We start from the raw sequence: 20413 nt of genomic DNA, 5'->3' as shown, positions 1-20413 counted from the left end.
TTTCACTTAACTCTCACAACAGCCCTGGGAAGTCAGTACTGTTATTATCCCCATTTTTCAGATAAGGAAGCTGATGCCCAGAGAGGCAATCTTTACAGAATAGGATCTCTTAATGGAGTTTCAAAGGGCAAATAGGAGGCTTAAAGAGTAGTGGAAGGGGCTACTGAAATACATAGGGTGGTAATGTGCCCTCTCCCTGCCTGGATGGTTCTGGGTGGGCGGTAACCATGGGGGTCTGTTCCCTGGCCCGTCTGCTGTCCCCTGCCCCGACCCTAGAAACTCACTGATTGAAGGTACGGCCGATGCCCTCGCCAGGTTTCCAGCCCATGCCCCGCAGCATGGCCAGCCCATAGGCCTCTACAGGGACTGCCTCATAATCAGCCTCCTCCGGCACCTATGGGTTTAGGCAGAGGAAGGACGGTCAGGCTTGGCTTACAGTGGGCCCTCTGAAGTGTACTTGCTATCACCCACTAGGTGACCTTCGAGACTTCTTTTCCAGTCAGCTCAAGGGTGAATTTTTATTTCCTCTTGCCATCCCTCACTTTATTCCTCCATGTTCAGTCCTTGGACAAATCTTTATAAAGCACCTATTCTGTGCCAGCTACCGTTCTAGGTGCTGGGGATAAAACAGTGAACAAAATAGACAAAAACTCCTGCCCTTTGTGTGGCTTACATTCTAGTTGTAGAGACAGAATAAATAAAATTCATAAAACATGATATGCCAGGTAGTGGTAAGTCATATGAAGAAAAATAAAGCAGGCTAAGGGGATGCAGAGGGCTGAAGAAAGGAGTGTCACTGAGTTCATATTTGAGCAGAGACCAGGAGAGACAGAGGGAACCCTGAAGATAAGAGTCCTCCAGAGAGAACAGTAAGAGCAAAGGCCCTGAGGCAGGACAAGATCTGCTATGTGTGGAGAGCATTATAAAAGTCAATCTGACTGAAACAGATGTGGAGGCAAAGAGGGGTGGTAAGGGATTAATCAGGAGAGCTGGGCAGGAGCCACGATAGGGTGGCAGCCACAAGGGGACCAGTGAGGAAGTTACTGCAATAGTCCAGATGAGAAATGCTGGTGGCTCAGACCAGAGAAGTGGTAGTGGTGATGGTGAGAAGTGGTCAGATTCTGGTTGTATTTTGGAGAGGAAGGATGGATGGAACTGTGATCAACTGAGATGCAGAAGGCTCTGAGAAGAGGGAAAATTAGAGAAAGGAGGCCAAAGCTGGAACAGGAAGGAGAGTGAAGTGAAGGTTTTTTTAAGATGAAAGATACCAGAGGATGTCTGAAGGCTGATGAGAACCATTCAGTCGAAAGAGTCTCTCTGGTTTGGGGCTATAGGAGAACTAGGACCCAAACAAGCATTGCCAAAAAATTGTGAACGAAGAGGTGAAAAGTAGGGTCCATGGGTATGAAAGACACACTTGGTTACTTCTGTGGACACACCCCTCACCTCTCCTGTTATCACCTCCCATCATCACTCCCTCAATTCTTTATATTCGCTCTAGACACACCACAGATTGTCACTGATGGACACACACCACACCGATTTTCTGCCATCAGGCCACTGTCTGGGTGGTTGCTGCCATTAGGAGCACTGACCCTCCTCTTCCCTCTCACTAAACCCTACCTGTCTTCCTGGCCTCGCTCCTACCACTCTGATCTGAGTCTCCATCACCTCTGGCCTGGACTGCTGCTCTCCTTGCCTCCACCTCTGCTTACTAGTCTGTTCTGCTTGTAGCAGCCAGAGAGAGCCTGTCAAATCATAAGTCTTGTCCCTTCTCTGCTCAGAGCCCTCCCATGGCTCTCACCTCACTCAGAGTAAAAGCCAAAGTCCTCACCATGGCCCACTTCTGACCTAACCTACTACTCTTCCCTGTCACTCATTCCACTCCAGCTACGTTGGTCTCCTTGATGTTCCTCAAGTACTCCAGGAAGAGTCTACCCTCAGGATCTTTATATTTCCTGTTCCCTTTGCTCAGCTCCTTCAGATAATCCCAGAATCCAAGTATCTTTTCACACCCCAATATCTGGATTCATTTGTTAATGCTTCCAAAAAGGATGGAAGGAGGCAGGGCGAGGCAGCAGGCCTTTAGTACACACACAGACTTTGCCTGCTGTGTGCAGGGACACAAGTCCTAGCAGACAGGGCAGTGAGAGACTGGAGAAGGAGGGAGGCCAGGGGCCAGCTCACTGTCTCAGCCCGGGGTTCGCTGTCTGCCCCTTCCCCGTTGGGGGTGCATCCTTTCTGGATCATGGGGATAGCGAGCGTGGGGTCGACACCCGCATTCTCTCTCTCCTCCAGAGACTTCGTGGATTCTAAAGAAGAATGGGAGGGAGCAATGAGGTTCCACCCTATCCTTCCATTTTCCTCCCCTTCTTCCTTCACTAGGGCAAGGCAAAGGAGGGAGCACTCACCCTCAATGAGCTCCTTCACAGCCTGGGACAGCATCCCATCCACCAAGACCTCAGTATGTGTGGATGGCCCAGGGGCCTGGGTCGGTGGCTGCCTGAGGTGGCCATGCTGGATCAAAGGGATGACAAGTTCCTTGGGGGCTTCTGAGGGCTGCACACTGATGTGGACACAGAGGGGTGAAGTTGGGAGAGTAGCACAATCAGTGAGTTTTGAGCCACAACCCTTCATTCAGAAGAAACACAAGAGCCAAACACACCCCCAGCCCCATTGACTACACCCTCCCTTCTCCTGTCTGGCTCTCCTGTTATACCTCTGGTGGTGCTTTCTTTGGATTCTCTCCCCCACCCCCAACTCTTAAATGTCAGTGCCTTCGAGGACTCAGTCCTCAATTCTGGACCCTCTGTTCATCTCAAGACCCACTTCTGTGGCTTCCACTATGACCTAAAAATCACCATCTTCAGCCCAGACTCTCCCCAGCTCCGGGCTCCACACCAGCCTCCTAGATGGTTGATTCTCTTCTGGAAGTCCCTCCCTCAGACTTTCCTTTCCGAATTAAGCTGACGATAGCCTCCCCCAACCTGAATCTGCCACTCCATCCTGCTCCCCGTATGGGAGAAGCCCCAACGCTTCACCTGGGACACTAGGAGTCCTGTCATTCTCCCCTCCTTTCCTTCTTTCAGAACGCACGCTCCTCAGGGTCCCCAAGTCCTAAAGACACACCCTCTCAGGAATACATTCTCTCCTCTCAATCCCCTCGGCCAACAGGTCCAATTTCCCCACCTCCCCCACTAACTCCCGCCTTCTGACCTCCACGGATCTTCTCCGGCTGTGCTTCAGACTTCCCAGGCCACTGTCACCAAGAAAATCAACTCAAGATTCCACCCTCCCGCAGGCACCCACCGCACCGCTTGCCAAGGGATGAAACACCCAGCGCTTCACCTCTGCAGCTCCCTCCGTTTCTCGGTCTTCAAGAAATCCTTCTCCGGAGCCGCGTCTCCCGCCAGCCATCTCCGGGCGGACGTGCGACTGAAGGTGAATGAAATTGGGGCACTGGAGGCTCCCGCAGGCCACAAAACACCATCTTTGGCGTCCGCCATCTTCCCCTCGTCCCAGGCCGGCGCGCTGCTTGCTGGGAAGTTTAGTTTGCGCTCGCTTTGCTGGGGCTTGACCACCAGCGCTACAACTACCTTTCCCAGGAAACACTGTGGCACCGCCAGGCGAAGGCGGATAGGGGCAGTAGGAAGTAATTGCCGCTCTTTTTACTTCACAAGAGCGCGTGGCGTATAGGGAAATGTAGTTCTTGGGGAAGGTAGGCGTGGTGGAAGGTAGCTTCCTTCTTGCTAAGTCGTCACTCCTTCGTGTAGGCGTTTATTGGCCGCCTACAGTGTGCACGTTACTGTGCCCTACTGGTGTGGGAAATGTAGGTAAAATAAATCATTAAAAAAAGAATCTGGGCTTCCTTGGTGGTGCAGTGGTTAAGAATCCGCCTGCCAACGCAAGAGATACGGGTTCGAGCCCTGGTCCAGGAGGAGTCCACATGCCGCGGAGCAACTAAGCCTGTGCGCCACAGCTACTGAGCTTGCGCTCTACAGCTCGCGAGACACAACTACTGAGCCCACCCACCTAGAGCCCATGCTCCCAACAAGAGAAGCCACCACAATGAGAAGCCCACTTACCACAACGAAGAGTAGCCACCCCCGCCCCCCGCTCGCAACAACCAGAGAAAAGCCCGCGTGCAGCAACAAAGACCCAACGCAGCCAAAAATAAATAAATAAAATTAAATAGATTTATTAAAAAAAAAAAGAAAAAAAATCTGTGAGTGCCAGTTGTGTACAATAATAAATAATAGACATGTAAGTGGTACCTACAAGATGACAGATATAATAGTGGACAAACTCTAGATTCAAATACAGTTGACCTTTAGATAACACAGGTTTGAACTGCGAGGGTCCACTTATACGTGGATATTTTTCACTAAATAACCTACTACAGTACTACATGATGCAAGATTGGTTGAATACGAGGATGCAGAACATGGAGAGCAGACTGTAAAATTATACAGGGATTTTAGGGACTTCCTTGGTGGCCTAGTGGTTAAGAATCCACCTGGGGGGGTGTGTGGTGTGATGAATTGGGAGATTGGGAATGACATATATACACTAATATGTATAAAATGGATAATAAGAACCTGATGTATAAAAAAATAAAATTCAAAAAAAAAGAATCTACCTGCCAATGCAGGGGACACGGGTTCGAGCCCTGGTCCGTGAAGACCCCACATGCCGCAAGCACTGCAACTATTGAGCCTGCACTCTAGAGCCCGCAAGCCACAACTACAGAGCCCACGTGCCACAGCTACTGAAGCCTGCGTGCCTAGAGCCAGTGCCCTGCAACAAGAGAAGCCACCGTAATGAAAAGCACACGCACAGCAATGAAGAGTAGCCCCCACTGGCCGCAACTAGAGAAAGCCTGTGCACAGCAACGAAGACCCAACACAGCCAAAAAAAAAAAAAAGTTATATAGGGATTTTAGACTGCGCTGGGTCAGTGCCCCTAATGCCTACATTGTTCAAGGGTCAACTGTATTAATAAAATAGTCTGGCCTCCTCTCTAGAGGCTCCAAGTCTAGTGGGGAACAATGACACTCAAAACAGATTTAAAAAAAAATAGTTCCTACCAACTTTAAATATGTTGTGAGAGCCAGGTCCTAAGCCCTCAGAAGATTAATGAGACAGACACCTCTGAGTAGGACCTTAAGAGTTTGTGAAGTAGAAGAGTGATACTTAAACAAATAGTCACAAGAAAGAATACTACAAATCTGCTAAAAATTCATCCCAAGGAAATCATCCAAGATGTGTAAAAGTATTTTTATATGAGATTCATCAGAGTATTATTTATTGTAACAAAAGCTTGAAGAACACTTAAATGAACAACAAAAGGGGATGGGCTAAATGAATTATAGCACATGGTTTGGGTGGAATGAATATACTAGAGCCTTTAAATGTGAAGCTATACATATAATTAAATGAAATGGGGACATAGTCACAATGTTTGGAAAGTAGAATAGTATGGTGGGTCAGAGGTTGCTCTTGAAAACAGGAAGCCCAATATTCAATCAATTTTGTGGCCATGTTTTGAGGCTTACAAGCCCTGGGCATCCTGGGATGGGCCCTGGTATCTCAAGGGAGAAGCCATTTTGGTTTTCAAAATATACAACAACAAAAAAAACTTTAAATTTTTATTTTGAAATACTTTTAGACTAAAAGAAATGTTGAAAAAATAGTACAGAGAGTCCCTGTATATCTAGATCCCCCCTAAACATTTTATATAACAATAGTATAATTATCATAATCAGGAAATTAACATTGATGCAATACAATTAACTAAGTGATAATTTTCTGTTCCAGGATTCAATCTGGGATCATACTTTGCATATAATGCTAATGCCTTTTTTAAAATTTTTATTTTATTTTATTTTATTTATTGTTGGCTGCGTTGGGTCTTTGTTGCTATGCACGGGCTTTTCTCTGGTTGTGGCGAGCGGGGGCTACTCTTCGTTGAGGTGCGCAGGCTTCTCTTGTTGTGGAGCACGGGCTCTTGGCGTGTGGGCTTCAGTAGTTGTGGCACGCAGGCTCAGTAGTTGTGGCTCGTGGGCTCTGGAGCGCAGGCTCAGTAGTTGTGGCGCACGGGCTTAGTTGCTCTGCGGCATGTGGGATCTTCCCGGGCCAGGGATCAAACCCGTGTCCCCTGCATTGGCAGTACGACTCTTAACCACTGCGCCACCAGGGAAGCCCCGGTAATGCCTTTTTAAGTCTCCTCCAATCTGTGAAAATTCCTGTTCTTTCCTTGTCTTTCATGACCGTAACATTTTTGAAAAGTACAGTTCAGTTATTTTGTAGAATGTCCCTCAGTTTGGGCTTCTCTGATGAGTTCTTACAATTAGGCTGAGGTTATGGGTTCCTGGCAAGAATGACACAAAGGTAATGTGCCCTTCTCATCACATCATATCAGAGGGTTCACAATATTATATCTTATTACTAATGATGTGAACATTGCCTGGGAGGTGAACTGTCCATGGCTGAAGTGATACCCATTTCCTGAAGCAGCCACCTGAGATAGTGTGCACAATACAGGCTTACACAGGCTAGGGCCAGAGGTCCCTGAGGGTCTTGCCTTCTGGGTTGCTTCACACCTGTCTCTGACTCACTCCTGACATGTGCCACAGAGCTCATGCCAAGTCCTGATGCAAAACTTTGTGGTGAAAATGTAATGGGAGAAAAGACACTTTTTTTTCCTATCTTTCCTTCATTCTGAAAACAAAACCAGGAAATTTTTTCTATACGAGCATTGAGAAAAGTATTTGCTTGCCATACAATGAAGGAAGAATATGAAAGTTTTGCAAATTCAACCATTTATTCTTTTGTTCATTGAATAAACATTAATTGAGCACTTACTCTGTTACATGCCCTTCCTTCAAGGTACTCATATGGGATTATGGGAAAAATCCATGGTTACCAGTGTGGTTATGGCTGCAGACAAACAGGGCTGTGGGAAGGGGTGGCTGAGAAGACAGAAGGGGATTAGTTGTACATGATACCACTTCTAAGAGGGGCTGAAGATTTAAAAAGCTTTCTAAAAGATGGCAGGAAGTGAAGCTGGAGTGATGTGCAGTGGCTTGGTCATGGGTAGTGAGGAATTCAAGGCTTAGGACTTTCTGCTGCATGTGATGAGAGAGTCATGAGAAGGTTATGTGACATGACAAAATTCGTGTTTTAAAAAAGTAATGTAGGGGGACTTTCCTGGTGGCACAGTGGTTAAGAATCCGCCTGCCAGTGCAGGGGACACGGGTTCGAGCCTTGGTCTGGGAAGATCCCACATGCCGCGGAGCAACTAAGCCCGTGCACCACAACTACTGAGCCTGTGCTCTAGAGCGCGCGAGCCACAACTACTGAGCCCACGTGCCACAACTACTGAAGCCCGCGCGCCTAGAGCCTGTGCTCCACAACAAGAGAAGCCACCGCAGTGAGAAGCTCACATACCGCAACGAAGAATAGGCCCCACTCGCCAGAACTAGAGAAAGCCCACGTGCAGCAACGAAGACCCAATGCAGCTAAAATAAATTAAAAAAAAAAAAGTAATATAGGGACTTCCCTGGTACTCCAGTGGTCAAGAATCTGGCTTCCACTGCAGGGGGCGTGGGTTCGATCACTGGTCGGGGAGATCCCGCATGCCAGGCAGTGTGGCCAAAAATTTAAATAAATAAATAAAAATAAAAAAGTAATGTCTATCAAAGGTATAGGGACAATGTACTCAATACACAAAGAACTCCTGTAGTTCAATAACTATAAAAGGCAAGCAACCCCCAACTGAAAAATGGGCAGTGGACATAAGTAGGTGGTTCACAAAATGGGAAATACAAATAGCCATGAAGCACATGTAAAGATTCTCAACCTCACTAATACTCAAAGCAATGCAAATAAATAAATAATAAAATGTTGTTCTTCATTTAACTCATTGGTAAAGACCAAAAGTAAAAATGACAACTACTTCTGTGGTAAGTTCTCTATGCCAATTGCCCAACTAAGCACTCATTTAGTCCTCCAAAGGATTCTGTGATGTAGGAACTATTTTAAAAATCCATTTTACATATAAGAGAACTGCAGCACAGAGAGGGTAACTGAGTTGGCCAAGATCACAAAATAGTAAGTACTATGGATGATGCCCAGAGCTACTAAAGATGGAAGAAAATGGGCACGTTCATACACTGCTGATAAGGGCACAAATTGATTCAACATTTATCAGGGGCAGTATAATAATATATATGCCTTTCCTGACCCAATGACTCCATTTCTAAGACTAGATCTGAAGGAAAGAATGGAAAATTGGGGCAGGATGTTCTGTATGCTAATGAGTGAATGTATGTCATACTTTTACTAAAAAGGTTTAAAAATTCTTCATGGCTTGACAAGGGACAATAGCTACAATATTTTGTTAAATGGAGAAAGCAATTTGAGGAATATGTAGGGGATTTCTGGGAAATTAATAACATTCTCTTATTTAACCTGGTGAGAGTCACACAGGTACTGTACTGATTTTACAATTTGTCAAACTGTTCATGTATGTTGTATGCATGTTCTTCTCTATTAGGTATATTTCACTTTTTTAAAAAATAGAGAAGCACTTCCAGAATAGTAGCACTAGGAGCTTGGTAGACCTTGTCCTCAACAAAGCAACCCTAACTACTGAAAATTATTTTTTAAAACAACACTTTAAAGTCTCTGGGAATTGCGTAAGGGTATACAGGAAATGGCGAAACATTTGTTCAAGAAACTCCAATAAATCACTGTAAGAACACCAAGAGTCTGGCACTTGAGCCATGACTTGCTCCCTCCTTGAACCCCAGCGCAGTGTGACAAAAAGAAGCTCTACTCCAGGACAGTGTGGCCAAGAACATGGGGCTCTCTCTCCCTCCCGTTCCCAGTCTACAGCAGTGGTTTCTCCTCATGAGGGGTAGGCTACCAGCTTGTCTCATCTCCTCCAGCCCCATGTTACAGAAGCTCTATTCTGGGAATGCATGACTAATAGGTCTGGGGCTCTCTTCTACCACCCAGACCCCATTCTTAGGGTGGAAGCTTTACCCCAGTGTGGCAGACCAAGCATACTGGGCCCCAATTGCCCACTCCACAGCTTACTGTTAGAGTGCGGGTTCCACACTGGGAAAGACAAGCAGACAATACCAAGGGATATAACCTCCCCAGCACCCTGCTCATAGAAGATCGAGTGTCAGTCACTCCAAGACAAGTGGGCTTCTGATCCACCCCCAGCTCTTGAGGGGGAGTACAAAGAACAGAGAGTTTAATAGCTCTCCTTAAGGGGACTGATTTACTTGGACAGAAAGTCAAGAAGTTAAAGAATAAGGGCTTTATGAGCAATTAAGAGGCGGCTGGTATCTCCAAGATAGCAACAAGCAAAACAGAGAGAAACAGCTGAGAATCCTTCTAGGGTCAGAGCAAGCCACAAAGACTGCTCTCAAAGACTACACCATACTTATACCTGAAACATTGTAAATCAACTATTCTTCAATTTAAAAAAAAGATTAAAAAAAAGACCACCCCGGGCTTCCCTGGTGGCGCAGTGGTTGAGAATCTGCCTGCCAATGCAGGGGACACGGGTTCGAGCCATGGTCTGGGAAGATCCCACATGCCGTGGAGCAACTAGGCCCGTGAGCCACAACTACTGAGCCTGCGCGTCTGGAGCCTGTGCTCCACAAGAGAGGCCGCGATAGTGAGAGGCCCGCGCTCTGCGATGAAGAGTGGCCCCCGCTTGCCGCAACTAGAGAAAGCCCTCGCACAGAAACGAAGACCCAACACAGCCATAAATAAATAAATATATATTTAAAAAAAAAGACCACCCCATATTTTAATTGAAAAAGGGGCCTGACTTTAATTGAATAAGACTTTAATTGGTTAACTGGAAAAAATTATGCACCAGGGTACTGTAAAAAATTAGTACCGGTTAAGCTAGGTATGGTATCAATACGGGCAGACCAGCCAGAAATTAAACCAAGAGATCAGGGAAAGAAACAAAGAGAGCCTGGATAAAAGCAAGGTCATTCCAGGGTGACTGTGCTCATGCCCAAGCCTGAACCCTTTGAAGAAGGACATCAGGTGGAAATAGATATGACTAAATTAGTCCAGTCAAGTCACTAAACAAATAAACAAGCAAAGGAAAACAAAAATGGGCAGATCAGTATCTAGAGTTGCTATAATATATTATCTAAAATGTTCAGTGAAATATGCAGAGAAATAAGAAAATGTGACCCATACATGGCAGGAGCAGGCAGAACAGGAAACAGAAACTGTTAGAGGGCCCAAATGTAGGACCTAACAGATAAAGACTTCAAAGAGAAACAGGAAGGAAGGGGGCAGGGTACAATCTTTAAAAGAATGACACACCAGTTGAGGATAAGACATAAAGTGGTTAGAACCAACTAGGTCCAAGATGGCAGAAGATTCAACTTCCAAGAGACCTGGAGCCTCATTATATGCTCATTTTAATATATTAGCATAAGCTAAATGACACACCCATAGGCACCATGACAGTTCCGAGGCTAAACATAGAAGGCCAAAAAGTAGGTGGCAGCCAAATCCTGGAAATCCTTGCCCCTTCTCCAAAATAGTTGGAATAATCTTCCTACTCATTAGTCTACAAAATTACCCAGCCCATAAAAACTAAATACCGCATATTTCAGGGCCTCTCGCCTTCTGAGCTGGTCCACACTCTGTCTGTGGAGTGTATTTCTCCCAGGGCTACTCTCACCTTTTGAGACAGAGTGCATTCTGTCTATGGAATGTGTATCTCTCTAAATAAATCCACTTTTTACCTATCACTTTGTCTCTCACTGAATTCTTTCTGTGATGAGACATAAACAACTAGAGCTTCATTAAGTCCTGAGACCAGGTGTGTGATTTCAATTAAAAGACAGTGTGTTTAAGTCCCAATCTGGGTTTCAGCTGGACTTGAGTTCCAGTCTGAGGTGTACGGTTTCAAAAACAGCTATTAAATTTGTTCAAAGAAGTAAGAAATCATGTATAAAGACGTAAGAGAGGAAAAAGTGATGTGATGACACGAGCAAAGATAAAGAGATTGGAAGATGCTATGCTTCTGGCTTTGAAGATAGAAAAAGGGGCCACAAGCCAAGGGATATAGGTGGCCACTAGAAACCAGAAAAAGCAAGGAAACTGATTTTCCCCTAGAGCCTCCGGGAGGAATTTAGCCCTAACAACACCTCGAATTTAGGAACTCTGACCTCCAGAACTGAACCAAGATGGTGGAGTAGAAGGACGTTCTCTCACTCCCTCTGGCGAGAACACCAGAATCACAACTAGCTGCTGGACAATCATCGACAGGACGACACTGGAACTCACCAGAAAAGACAACCCACATCCAAAGACGAAGGAGAAGCCAAAATGAGACGGTAGGAGGGGCGCGATCACAGTAAAATCAAATCCCATAACTGCTGGGTAGGTGACTCACAGACTGGAGAACACTTATACCACAGAAGTCCACCCACTGGAGTGAAGGCTCTGAGCCCCACGTCACGTTGCCAACCTGGGGGTCTGGCAATGGGAGGAGAAATTCCTAGAGAATCAGACTTTGAAGGCTAGTGGGATTTGATTGCAGGACTTCGACAGGATTGGGGGAAAAAGAGACTCCACCCTTGGAGGGCACACACAAAGTAGTGTGCGCATCGGGATCCAGGGGAAGGAGCAGTGACCCCAGGGGAGACTGAACCAGACCTACCTGCTAGTGTTGGAGGGTCTCCTGCAGAGGCGGGAGGTGGCTGTGGCTCACTGTGGGTACGGGGACACTGGCAGCAGAAGTTCTGGGAAGTGCTCCTTGGGGTGAGCCCTCCCAGAGTCCGCCATTGGCCCCACCACGGAGCCCAGGTAGGCTCCAGTGTTGGGTTGCCTCAGGCCAAACAACCAACAGGGAGGGAACTCAGCCCCACCCATCAGCAGTCAGTGGATTAAAGTTTTACTGAGCTCTGCCTACCAGAGCAACAGTCAGCTCTACCCACCACCAGTCCCTCCCATCAGGAAACTTGCACGAGCCTCTGAGATAGCCTCATTCACCAGAGGGCAGACAGCAGAAGCAAGAAGACTACAACCCTACAGCCTGTGGAATAAAAAACACATTCACAGAAAGATATACAAGATGAAAAGGCAGAGGGCTATGTACCAGATGAAGGAACAAGATAAAACCCCAGAAAAACAACTAAATGAAGTGGAGATAGGCAACCTTCCAGAAAAAGAATTCAGAATAATGATAGTGAAGATGATCCAGGACCTCGGAAAAAGAATGGAGGCAAAGATGGAGAAAAGGCAAGAAATGTTTAACAAAGACATAGAAGAATTAAACAACAAACAAACAGAGATGAACAATACAATAACTGAAATGAAAACTACACTAGAAGGAATCAATAGCAGAATAATTGAGGCAGAAGAACGGGTAAGTGACCTGGAAAACAGAATGCTGGAATTCACTGCTGTGGAACAGAATAAAGAAAAAGGAATGAAAAGAAATGAAGACGGCCTAGGACCATCTTCCTTCCCAAGTCCAGGAAGCACAGAGGGTCCCATACAGGATAAACCCAAAGACAAACACGCTGAGACACATAGTAATCAAACTGGCAAAAATTAAAGACAAAGAAAAATTATTGAAAGCAGCAAGGAAAAAATGACAAATAATATACAAGGGAACTCCCATAAGGTTAACAGCTGATTTCTCAGCAGAAAATCTACAAGCCAGAAGGGAGTGGCAGGATGTACTTAAAGTGATGAAAGGGAAGAACCTACAACCAAGATTACTCTACCTGGAAAGGATCTCATTCAGATTCGATGGAGAAATCAAAAGCTTTACAGACAAGCAAAAGCTAACAGAATTCAGCACCACCAAACCAGCCCTACAACAAATGCTAAAGGAACTTCTCTAAGTGGGAAACACAAGAGAAGAAAAGGACCTACAAAAAGAAACCCAGAACAATTAAGAAAATGGTAATAGGAACATACATATCGATAATTACCTTAAACGTGAATGGATTAAATGCTCCAACCAAAAGACAGAGGCTTGCTGAATGGATACAAAAACAAGACCCATCTATGTGCTGTCTACAAGAGACCCACTTCAGACCAAGGGACACATACAGACTGAAAGTGAGGGGATGGAAAAAGATATTCCATACAAATGGAAATCAAAAGAAAGTTGGAGTAGCAATACTCACATCAGATAAAATAGACTTTAAAATAAAGAGACAAGGAAGGACACTACATAATGATCAAGGGATCAATCCAAGAAGAAGATATAACAATTATAAATATATATGCACCCAACATAGGAGCACCTCAATACATAAGGCAACTGCTAACAGCTATAAAAGAGGAAATCGACAGTAACAAAATAATAGTGGGGGATTTTAACACCTCACTTACACCAATAGACAGATCATCCAAAATGAAAATAAATAAGGAAACAGAAGCTTTAAATGACACAATAGACCAGATAGATTTAATTGATACTTTTAGGACATTCTATCTAAAAACAGCAGATTACACTTTCTTCTCAAGTGCACACAGAACATTCTCCAGGATAGATCACAACTTGGGTCACAAATCAAGCCTCAGTAAATTTAAGAAAATTGAAATCATATCAAGCATCTTTTCTGACCACAACCCTATGAGATTAGAAATGAATTACAGGGGAAAAAATGTAAAAAACACAAACACATGGAGGCTAAACAATATGTTACTAAATAACCAAGAGATCACTGAAGAAATCAAAGAGGAAATCAAAAAATACCTAGAGACAAATGACAATGAAAACACGACGATCCAAAACCTATGGGACGCAGCAAAAGCAGTTCTAAGAGGGAAGTTTATAGCTATACAAGCCTACCTCAAGAAACAAGAAAAATCTCAAGTAAACAATCTAACCTTATACCTAAAGGAACTGGAGAAAGAAGAACAAACAAAACCCAAAGTTAGCAGAAGGAAAGAAATCATAAAGATCAGAGCAGAAATAAATGAAATAGAACCAAAGAAAACAATAGCAGAGATCAATAAAACTAAAAGCTGGTTCTTTGAGAAGATAAACTAAATTGATAAACCATTAGCCAGACTCATCAAGAAAAAGAGGGAGAGGACTCCAAACAATAAAATTAGAAATGAAAAAGAAGTTACAACAGACAATGCAGAAATACAAAGCATCCTAAGAGACTACTACAAGCAACTCTATGCCAATAAAATGGACAACCTGGAAGAAATGGACAAATTCTTAGAAAGGTATAACCTTCCAAGTCTGAAACAGGAAGAAATAGAAAATATGAACAGACCAATCACAAAAAATGAAATTGAAACTGTGATTAAAAATGTTCCAACAAACATCAGTCCAGGACTAGATGGCTTCACAGGTGAATTGTATCAAACATCTAAAGAAGATCTAACACCCATCCTTCTCAAACTCTTCCGAAAAATTGCAGAGGAAGGAACACTCCCAAACTCATTCTATGAGGCCACCATCACCCTGATACCAAAACCAGACAAAGATACTACAAGAAAAGAAAATTACAGAACAATATCACTGATGAATATAGATGCAAAAGTCCTCAACAAAATACTAGCAAACAGAATCCAACAACACATTAAAAGGATCGTACACCATGATCAAGTGGGATTTATCCCAGGGATGCAAGGATTCTTCAATATACACAAATCAATCAATGTGATACACCATATTAACAAATTGAAGAATAAAAACCACATGATCATCTCAATAGATGCAGAAAAAGCTTTTGACAAAATTCAACACCCATTTATGAGAAAAACTCTCCAGAAAGTGGGCATAGAGGGAACCTACCTCAACATAATAAAGGCCATATACGACAAACTCACAGCAAACATCATTCTCAATGGTGAAAAACTGAAAGCATTTCCTCTACGATCAGGAACAAGACAAGGATGTCCACTCTCACCACTATTTTTCAACATAGTTTTGGAAGTCCTAGCCATGGCAGTCAGAGAAGAAAAGGAAATAAAAGGCATACAAATTGGAAAAGAAGAAGTAAAACTGTCACTGTTTGCAGATGACATGATGCTATACATAGAGAATCCTAAAAATGCCACCAGAAAACTACTAGAGCTAATCAATGAATTTGGTAAAGTTGCAGGATACAAAATTAATGCAGAGACATCTCTTGCATTCCTGTACACTAATGATGAACAATCTGAAACAGAAATTAAGGAAACACTCTCATTTACCATTGCAACAAAAATAATAAATTGCCTAGGAATAAACCTACCTGGGGAGACAAAAGACCTTTATGCAGAAAAGTATAAGACACTGATGCAAGAAATTAAAGATGATACAAACAGATGGAGAGATATACCATGTACTTGGATTGGAAGAATCAATATTGTGAAAATGAGTATATTACTCAAAGCAATCTACAGATTCAATGCAATCCCTATCAAACTACCAATGGCATTTTTTATGGAACTAGAAAAAAAATCTTAAAATTTGTATGGAGACACAAAAGACCCCGAATAGCCAAAGCAGTCTTGAGTGAAAAAAAACGGAGCTGGAGGAATCAGACTCCCTGACTTCAGACTATACTACAAAGCTACAGTAATCAAGACAATATGGTACTGGCACAAAAACAGAAACATAGATCAAGGGAAGAAGATAGAAAGCCCAGAGATAAATCCTCGCACCTATGCTCAAGTAATCTATCACAAAGGAGGCAAGGATATACAGTGGAGAAAGACAGTCTCTTCAATAAGTGGTGCTGGGAAAACTGGACAGCTACATGTAAAAGAATGAAAGTAGAACACTCCCTGACACCATACACAAAAATAAACTCAAAATGGATTCAAGACCTAAATGTAAGACTGGACACTATAAAACTCTTAGAGGATAACATAGGAAGAACAGTCTTTGACATAAATCACAGCAAGGTCTTTTTTGATCCACCTCCTAGAGTAATGGAAATAAAAACAAAAATAAACAAATGGGACCTAATGAAACTTAAAAGCTTTTGCACAGCAAAGGAAACCATAAACAAGACCAAAAGACAACCCTCAGAATGGGAGAAAATATTTGCAAACGAATCAATGGACAAAGGATTAATCTCCAAAATATATAAATAGCTCATGTAGCTCAATATTAAAGAAACAAACAACCCAGTCCAAAAATGGGCAGAAGACCTAAATAGACATTTCTCCAAAGAAGACATACACATGGCCAAGAAGCACATGAAAAGCTGCTCAACATCACTAATTATTAGAGAAATGCAAATCAAAACTTCAGTGAGGTATCACCTCACACCAGTTAGAATGGGCATCATCAGAAAATCTACAAACAACAAATGCTGGAGGGGGTATGGAGAAAAGGGTACCCTCTTGCACTGTTGGTGGGAATGTAAATTGATACAGCCACTATGGAGAACAGTATGGAGGTTCCTTAAAAAACTAAAAATAGAATTACCATATGATCCAGCAATCCCACTCCTGGGCATATACCCAGAGAAAACCATAATTCAAAAAGACACATGCACCCCAATGTTCATTGCAGCACTATTTACAATAGCCAGGTCATGGAAGCAACCTAAATGCCCATTGACAGATGAATGGATAAAGAAGAAGTGGTACATATATACAATGGAATATTACTCAGCCATAAAAAGGAGCAAAATTGGGTCATTTGTCAAGACGTGGATGGATCTAGAGACTGTCATACAGAGTGAAGTAAGTCAGAAAGAGCAAAACAAATATCGTATATTAATGGATGTATGTAGAACGTAGAAAAATGGTACAGATGAACTGGTTTGCAGGGCAGAAATTGAGACACAGATGTAGAGAACAAACGTATGGACACCAAGGGGGGAAATTGGTGGTGGTGTGATGAATTCGGTGATTGGGATTGACATGTATATACTGATGTGTATAAAATTGATGACTAATAAAGACCTGCTGTTTAAAAAAATAAATTAAATTAAATTAAAAAAAAAATAGACGTAAGGGAAAGTTTGATAAGAGTATCTCAAAAATAGAGGTCATCAATAAAGAAGTAAAGTTACAAAAGGACCAAGTGGAATTCCAGGAGCTGAAAAGTACTGTGAAATAAAATTCATATTTCATGGCAAGACAAGAAAAATTTAAACATAAAAATTCTTCTCTGTCCTTTGGCCTCCTCTCTCTCTGCACTGTGCATTGTGTATCTGCGTTATGCATTGACCAAACCTCTCCCATCAGCAGGAATACCTGCTCAGCCATAAAGAGCAGCATTCTCCTAGCATTGAAACAGGAGGGAAGTGGGCAGGGCACAAACTTTAAAAGAACAACAGGGACTTCCCTGGTGGCGCAGTGGTTGGGAATCCCCCTGTCAATGTTGGGGACACTGGTTCAATCCCTGGTCTGGGAAGATCCCACATGCCGTGGAGCAACTTAGGCCTGGGTGCCACAGCTGCTGAGGCTGCACTCTAGAGCCTGCGAGCCACAACTACCGAGCCTGCGTGTTGCGACTACTGTGGCCCACATGCCTAGAGCCCGTGCTCCACAACAAGAGAAGCCACCACAATGAGAAGCCCGCATGCACCGCAATGAAGAGTAGCCCCCACTCTACTCAAGTAGAGAAAGCCCGCACGCAGCAACAAAGACCCAACACAACCAAAAAAAAAAAAAAAAAAACAAAAGAATGATATAGCCATTGTGGATAGGACAAAAAGTAGAACCAATTAGGCTGGAGATGGCAGAAGATTTGACTTCCAGTAGACCTTGAGCCTCATTATATGCTTATTTTAATATATTAGCATGCTAAATGACACACCCACAGGCACCATGACAGTTCTGAGGCTGACTAAGAAAGGGCAAAAAGTGAGCAGTGGCCCAATTCCTGGAAAATTCCACTCCTTCCCCAAAGAGTTGGAATAATCCTCCCAGTTGTTAGCCTATGAAATTACCAAGCCCATTAAAACTAACCACCCCATGTTTTGGGACCACACTCTATGTGGAGTGTGTATGGAGTCTATGGACTGTGTATGTATCTCCCTAAATAAACCTACTTTCCTTCTTGGGGCAGAGCCCCCTTGCCTGCCCACTTGTATCCCTCACAAGAGTCCTATATTAATAAGTCTACTTCTTGCCTATTGCTTTGACTCTTGCTGAATTCCTTCTCTGCTGAGACATAAAGAACCTGAGCTTCAGTAAGTCTTGACACGAGGTGAGTGACTTTAATTAAAAGACAGTGGGTTTGAGTCCTAGCCCATGGGTTCAAGTCTGAATCTGAGTTTTGGCTGGGTTTGAATCCCATATGAGGTGCGATTGTGTTCTAATCTAATCAGACCAGGTGTGCAGGTTTCAGCATCAACAAGACAACTCCTTAAAAGATAATATTCCTTCTTGATCTTGTAACATGACCTACCATGATGATGCTTAGATATGGATTATGTAAACCATCAATAATACACCATTTGATGTACAGCCCTCTTTCTCAAAAAACATATAACTGTGCCTTGACTTCTAAGGGGTGGAGCAGTTCTCAGAGCTTTCTGAGATGCTCTTCCTGGGTTATAATCCTCAAATTTGGCTTGAATAAAAATTTCAATTTCTTTCTTAGATTGACTGATTAGTTTTTCATCCACAGTACAATAACCAAAATGAAAAATTAACCAGAGGGGCTAAAAGTAGATATGGGCTAGCAGAAGAAAGAAGCAGTGAACTAGGAGAGAGGGCAATACAGATTATGCAATTTGCAGAACAGACAGTAAAAGGAATCAAGAAAAAATGAACAGAGCATCAGACAAGTATGGGACACCATTAGGTGCACCAACATATGTGTAACGGGGGTAGCAGAAGAAGTAGAGACAGGGAGAGGAGCAGAGAAAAAAATCCAAGGAAGTAACAGCTAAAAACATTCTAAATTTCATGAAAAAAACTTTAATCTACATGTCCAAGAAGCTTAACCGACTCCAAGCAGGATAAAATACAAAGAGATAGATACCTAGGCACATCATAATCAAAAATATTAAAACCCCAAGAGAAAACTTGAAAGAACAAAGAGAAAAATGACTGATCATCTATTATACAAGGTAACCCCAATAAGATTACAAGCAGGCTTCTTATCAGAAACAGTGGGTCCAGAAAATAGCTAAGATCCTATTTAATAGTGACAGTCTGTATACTCTGCACCCACGATCTGGAAAAAAACAATGTCTGCTCTTGCTACTTCTATTCAATATTGTACTTGAAGATCTAGCCAGGAAAAGTAGGGAAGAAAAAGAAATAAAAGGCGTCCAGATTGGAAAGTGTTAAGAAAGGAAGGACAAGGAAGTTAAAAGAGTGAATTATTTCTGGCAAGGTCACCCTCACTTAGGGGGAAGACAAGGGAGAGTGTTTTAGGCAGATTACCTCACTAGTGCAGACCAGGAAAAATCACAGACTGATTGGCTTAAGATTCAAATGTAGGATAGCCTGAAACTACAGTTAGGTTAGTTATTAAGTATCAGTGGGGCTTAGCACAAGTCACTCCATTTTGGGCTACTTTTTTCTTTTTAACAAAAGGAAGATGTAAAACCATCTCTATTTGCAAACTAATGTTAAGGAATCCACTAAAAAAACAATTAGAACTAATAAACAAGTTTGGCAAGGTTACAGGATAGAAGATCAATATACAAAAATCAACTGTATTTCTATAGACAAAAATGAAATTAAGGGGCTTCCCTGGTGGCGCAGTGGTTGAGAGTCCGCCTGCCGATTCAGGGGACACGGGTTTGTGCCCCGGTCTGGGAGGATCCCACATGCCGCGGAGCGGCTGGGCCTCTGAGCCATGGCCGCTGAGCCTGCACGTCCGGAGACTGTGCTCCGCAACGGGAGAGGCCACAACAGTGAGAGGCCCGCGTACCGCAAAAAAAAAAAAAAAAAAAAAAAGAAATTAAGAAAATAATTCCATTTACAACAGCCTCGAAACAATAAAATACTTTGGAACAAATTTAACAAAAGAGGCGTAAAAACTGTACTCTGGAAACTACAAAACAATGTTGAAAGAAAGTAAAGACGACCAAATAAATGGAGAGACATCCAATATTGACTCAAGGCTTGTGCTGGATTCTCAGCTGGCCCTGTCCATTGCTCTCCTGCAGCACCCATCCTTCTCTACCACCCTCTCTCCACATCCAGGAACCCAAGATTCATTAAGGAAGTCTTGGCAGGATGGACTGTTCAAGCTTCCCAAAAGTACACAAGGTTTTAAAAACCGACTTCATTTGCCATGCTAAGAACTCTGGCTGGGAGGCAAGGGGATGTTGGAACAAGTGACTATCCATGATGTTATTGTCCTTACATTCCAACACTGAAGGGCTGAAGGATGAAAGAGGCTAAGAAAACCGTTAATGACCCTCCAATGAAACAGCATAGGCCATTCCCCCTATATAAACATTCTAGCCTCATCTCGT

General features: G+C 43.3%; 1 protein-coding gene across 7 annotated transcripts in view; it reads right to left on the bottom strand.

Moving 5' to 3' along the window:
• The window catches only part of GPKOW (G-patch domain and KOW motifs), a 49346-nt gene that overhangs the window by 27299 nt on the left and 1634 nt on the right, over window positions 1–20413 (bottom strand). For 4 of the 7 annotated variants that reach the window (XM_060292413.1, XM_060292412.1, XM_060292411.1 and 1 more), the window contains exons 1-4: window positions 3349–3538; window positions 2412–2566; window positions 2188–2312; window positions 285–394 (exon numbers count right to left, since the gene is read on the bottom strand). In XM_060292413.1, the coding sequence (XP_060148396.1) occupies window positions 285–394; window positions 2188–2312; window positions 2412–2566; window positions 3349–3506 (548 nt within the window). In that variant the 5' untranslated portion in view covers window positions 3507–3538. Of the gene's footprint in view, window positions 1–284; window positions 395–2187; window positions 2313–2411; window positions 2567–3348; window positions 4042–20413 lie in introns of those variants that run through there. The other 3 variants (XM_060292416.2, XM_060292415.2, XM_030846646.3) reach the window with 2 other exon arrangements.

This window comes from Globicephala melas, chromosome X (assembly GCF_963455315.2).
Source record: "Globicephala melas chromosome X, mGloMel1.2, whole genome shotgun sequence".
Taxonomy (NCBI): domain Eukaryota; kingdom Metazoa; phylum Chordata; class Mammalia; order Artiodactyla; family Delphinidae; genus Globicephala; species Globicephala melas.
This window is presented reverse-complemented; position numbering and strand designations above follow the sequence as displayed.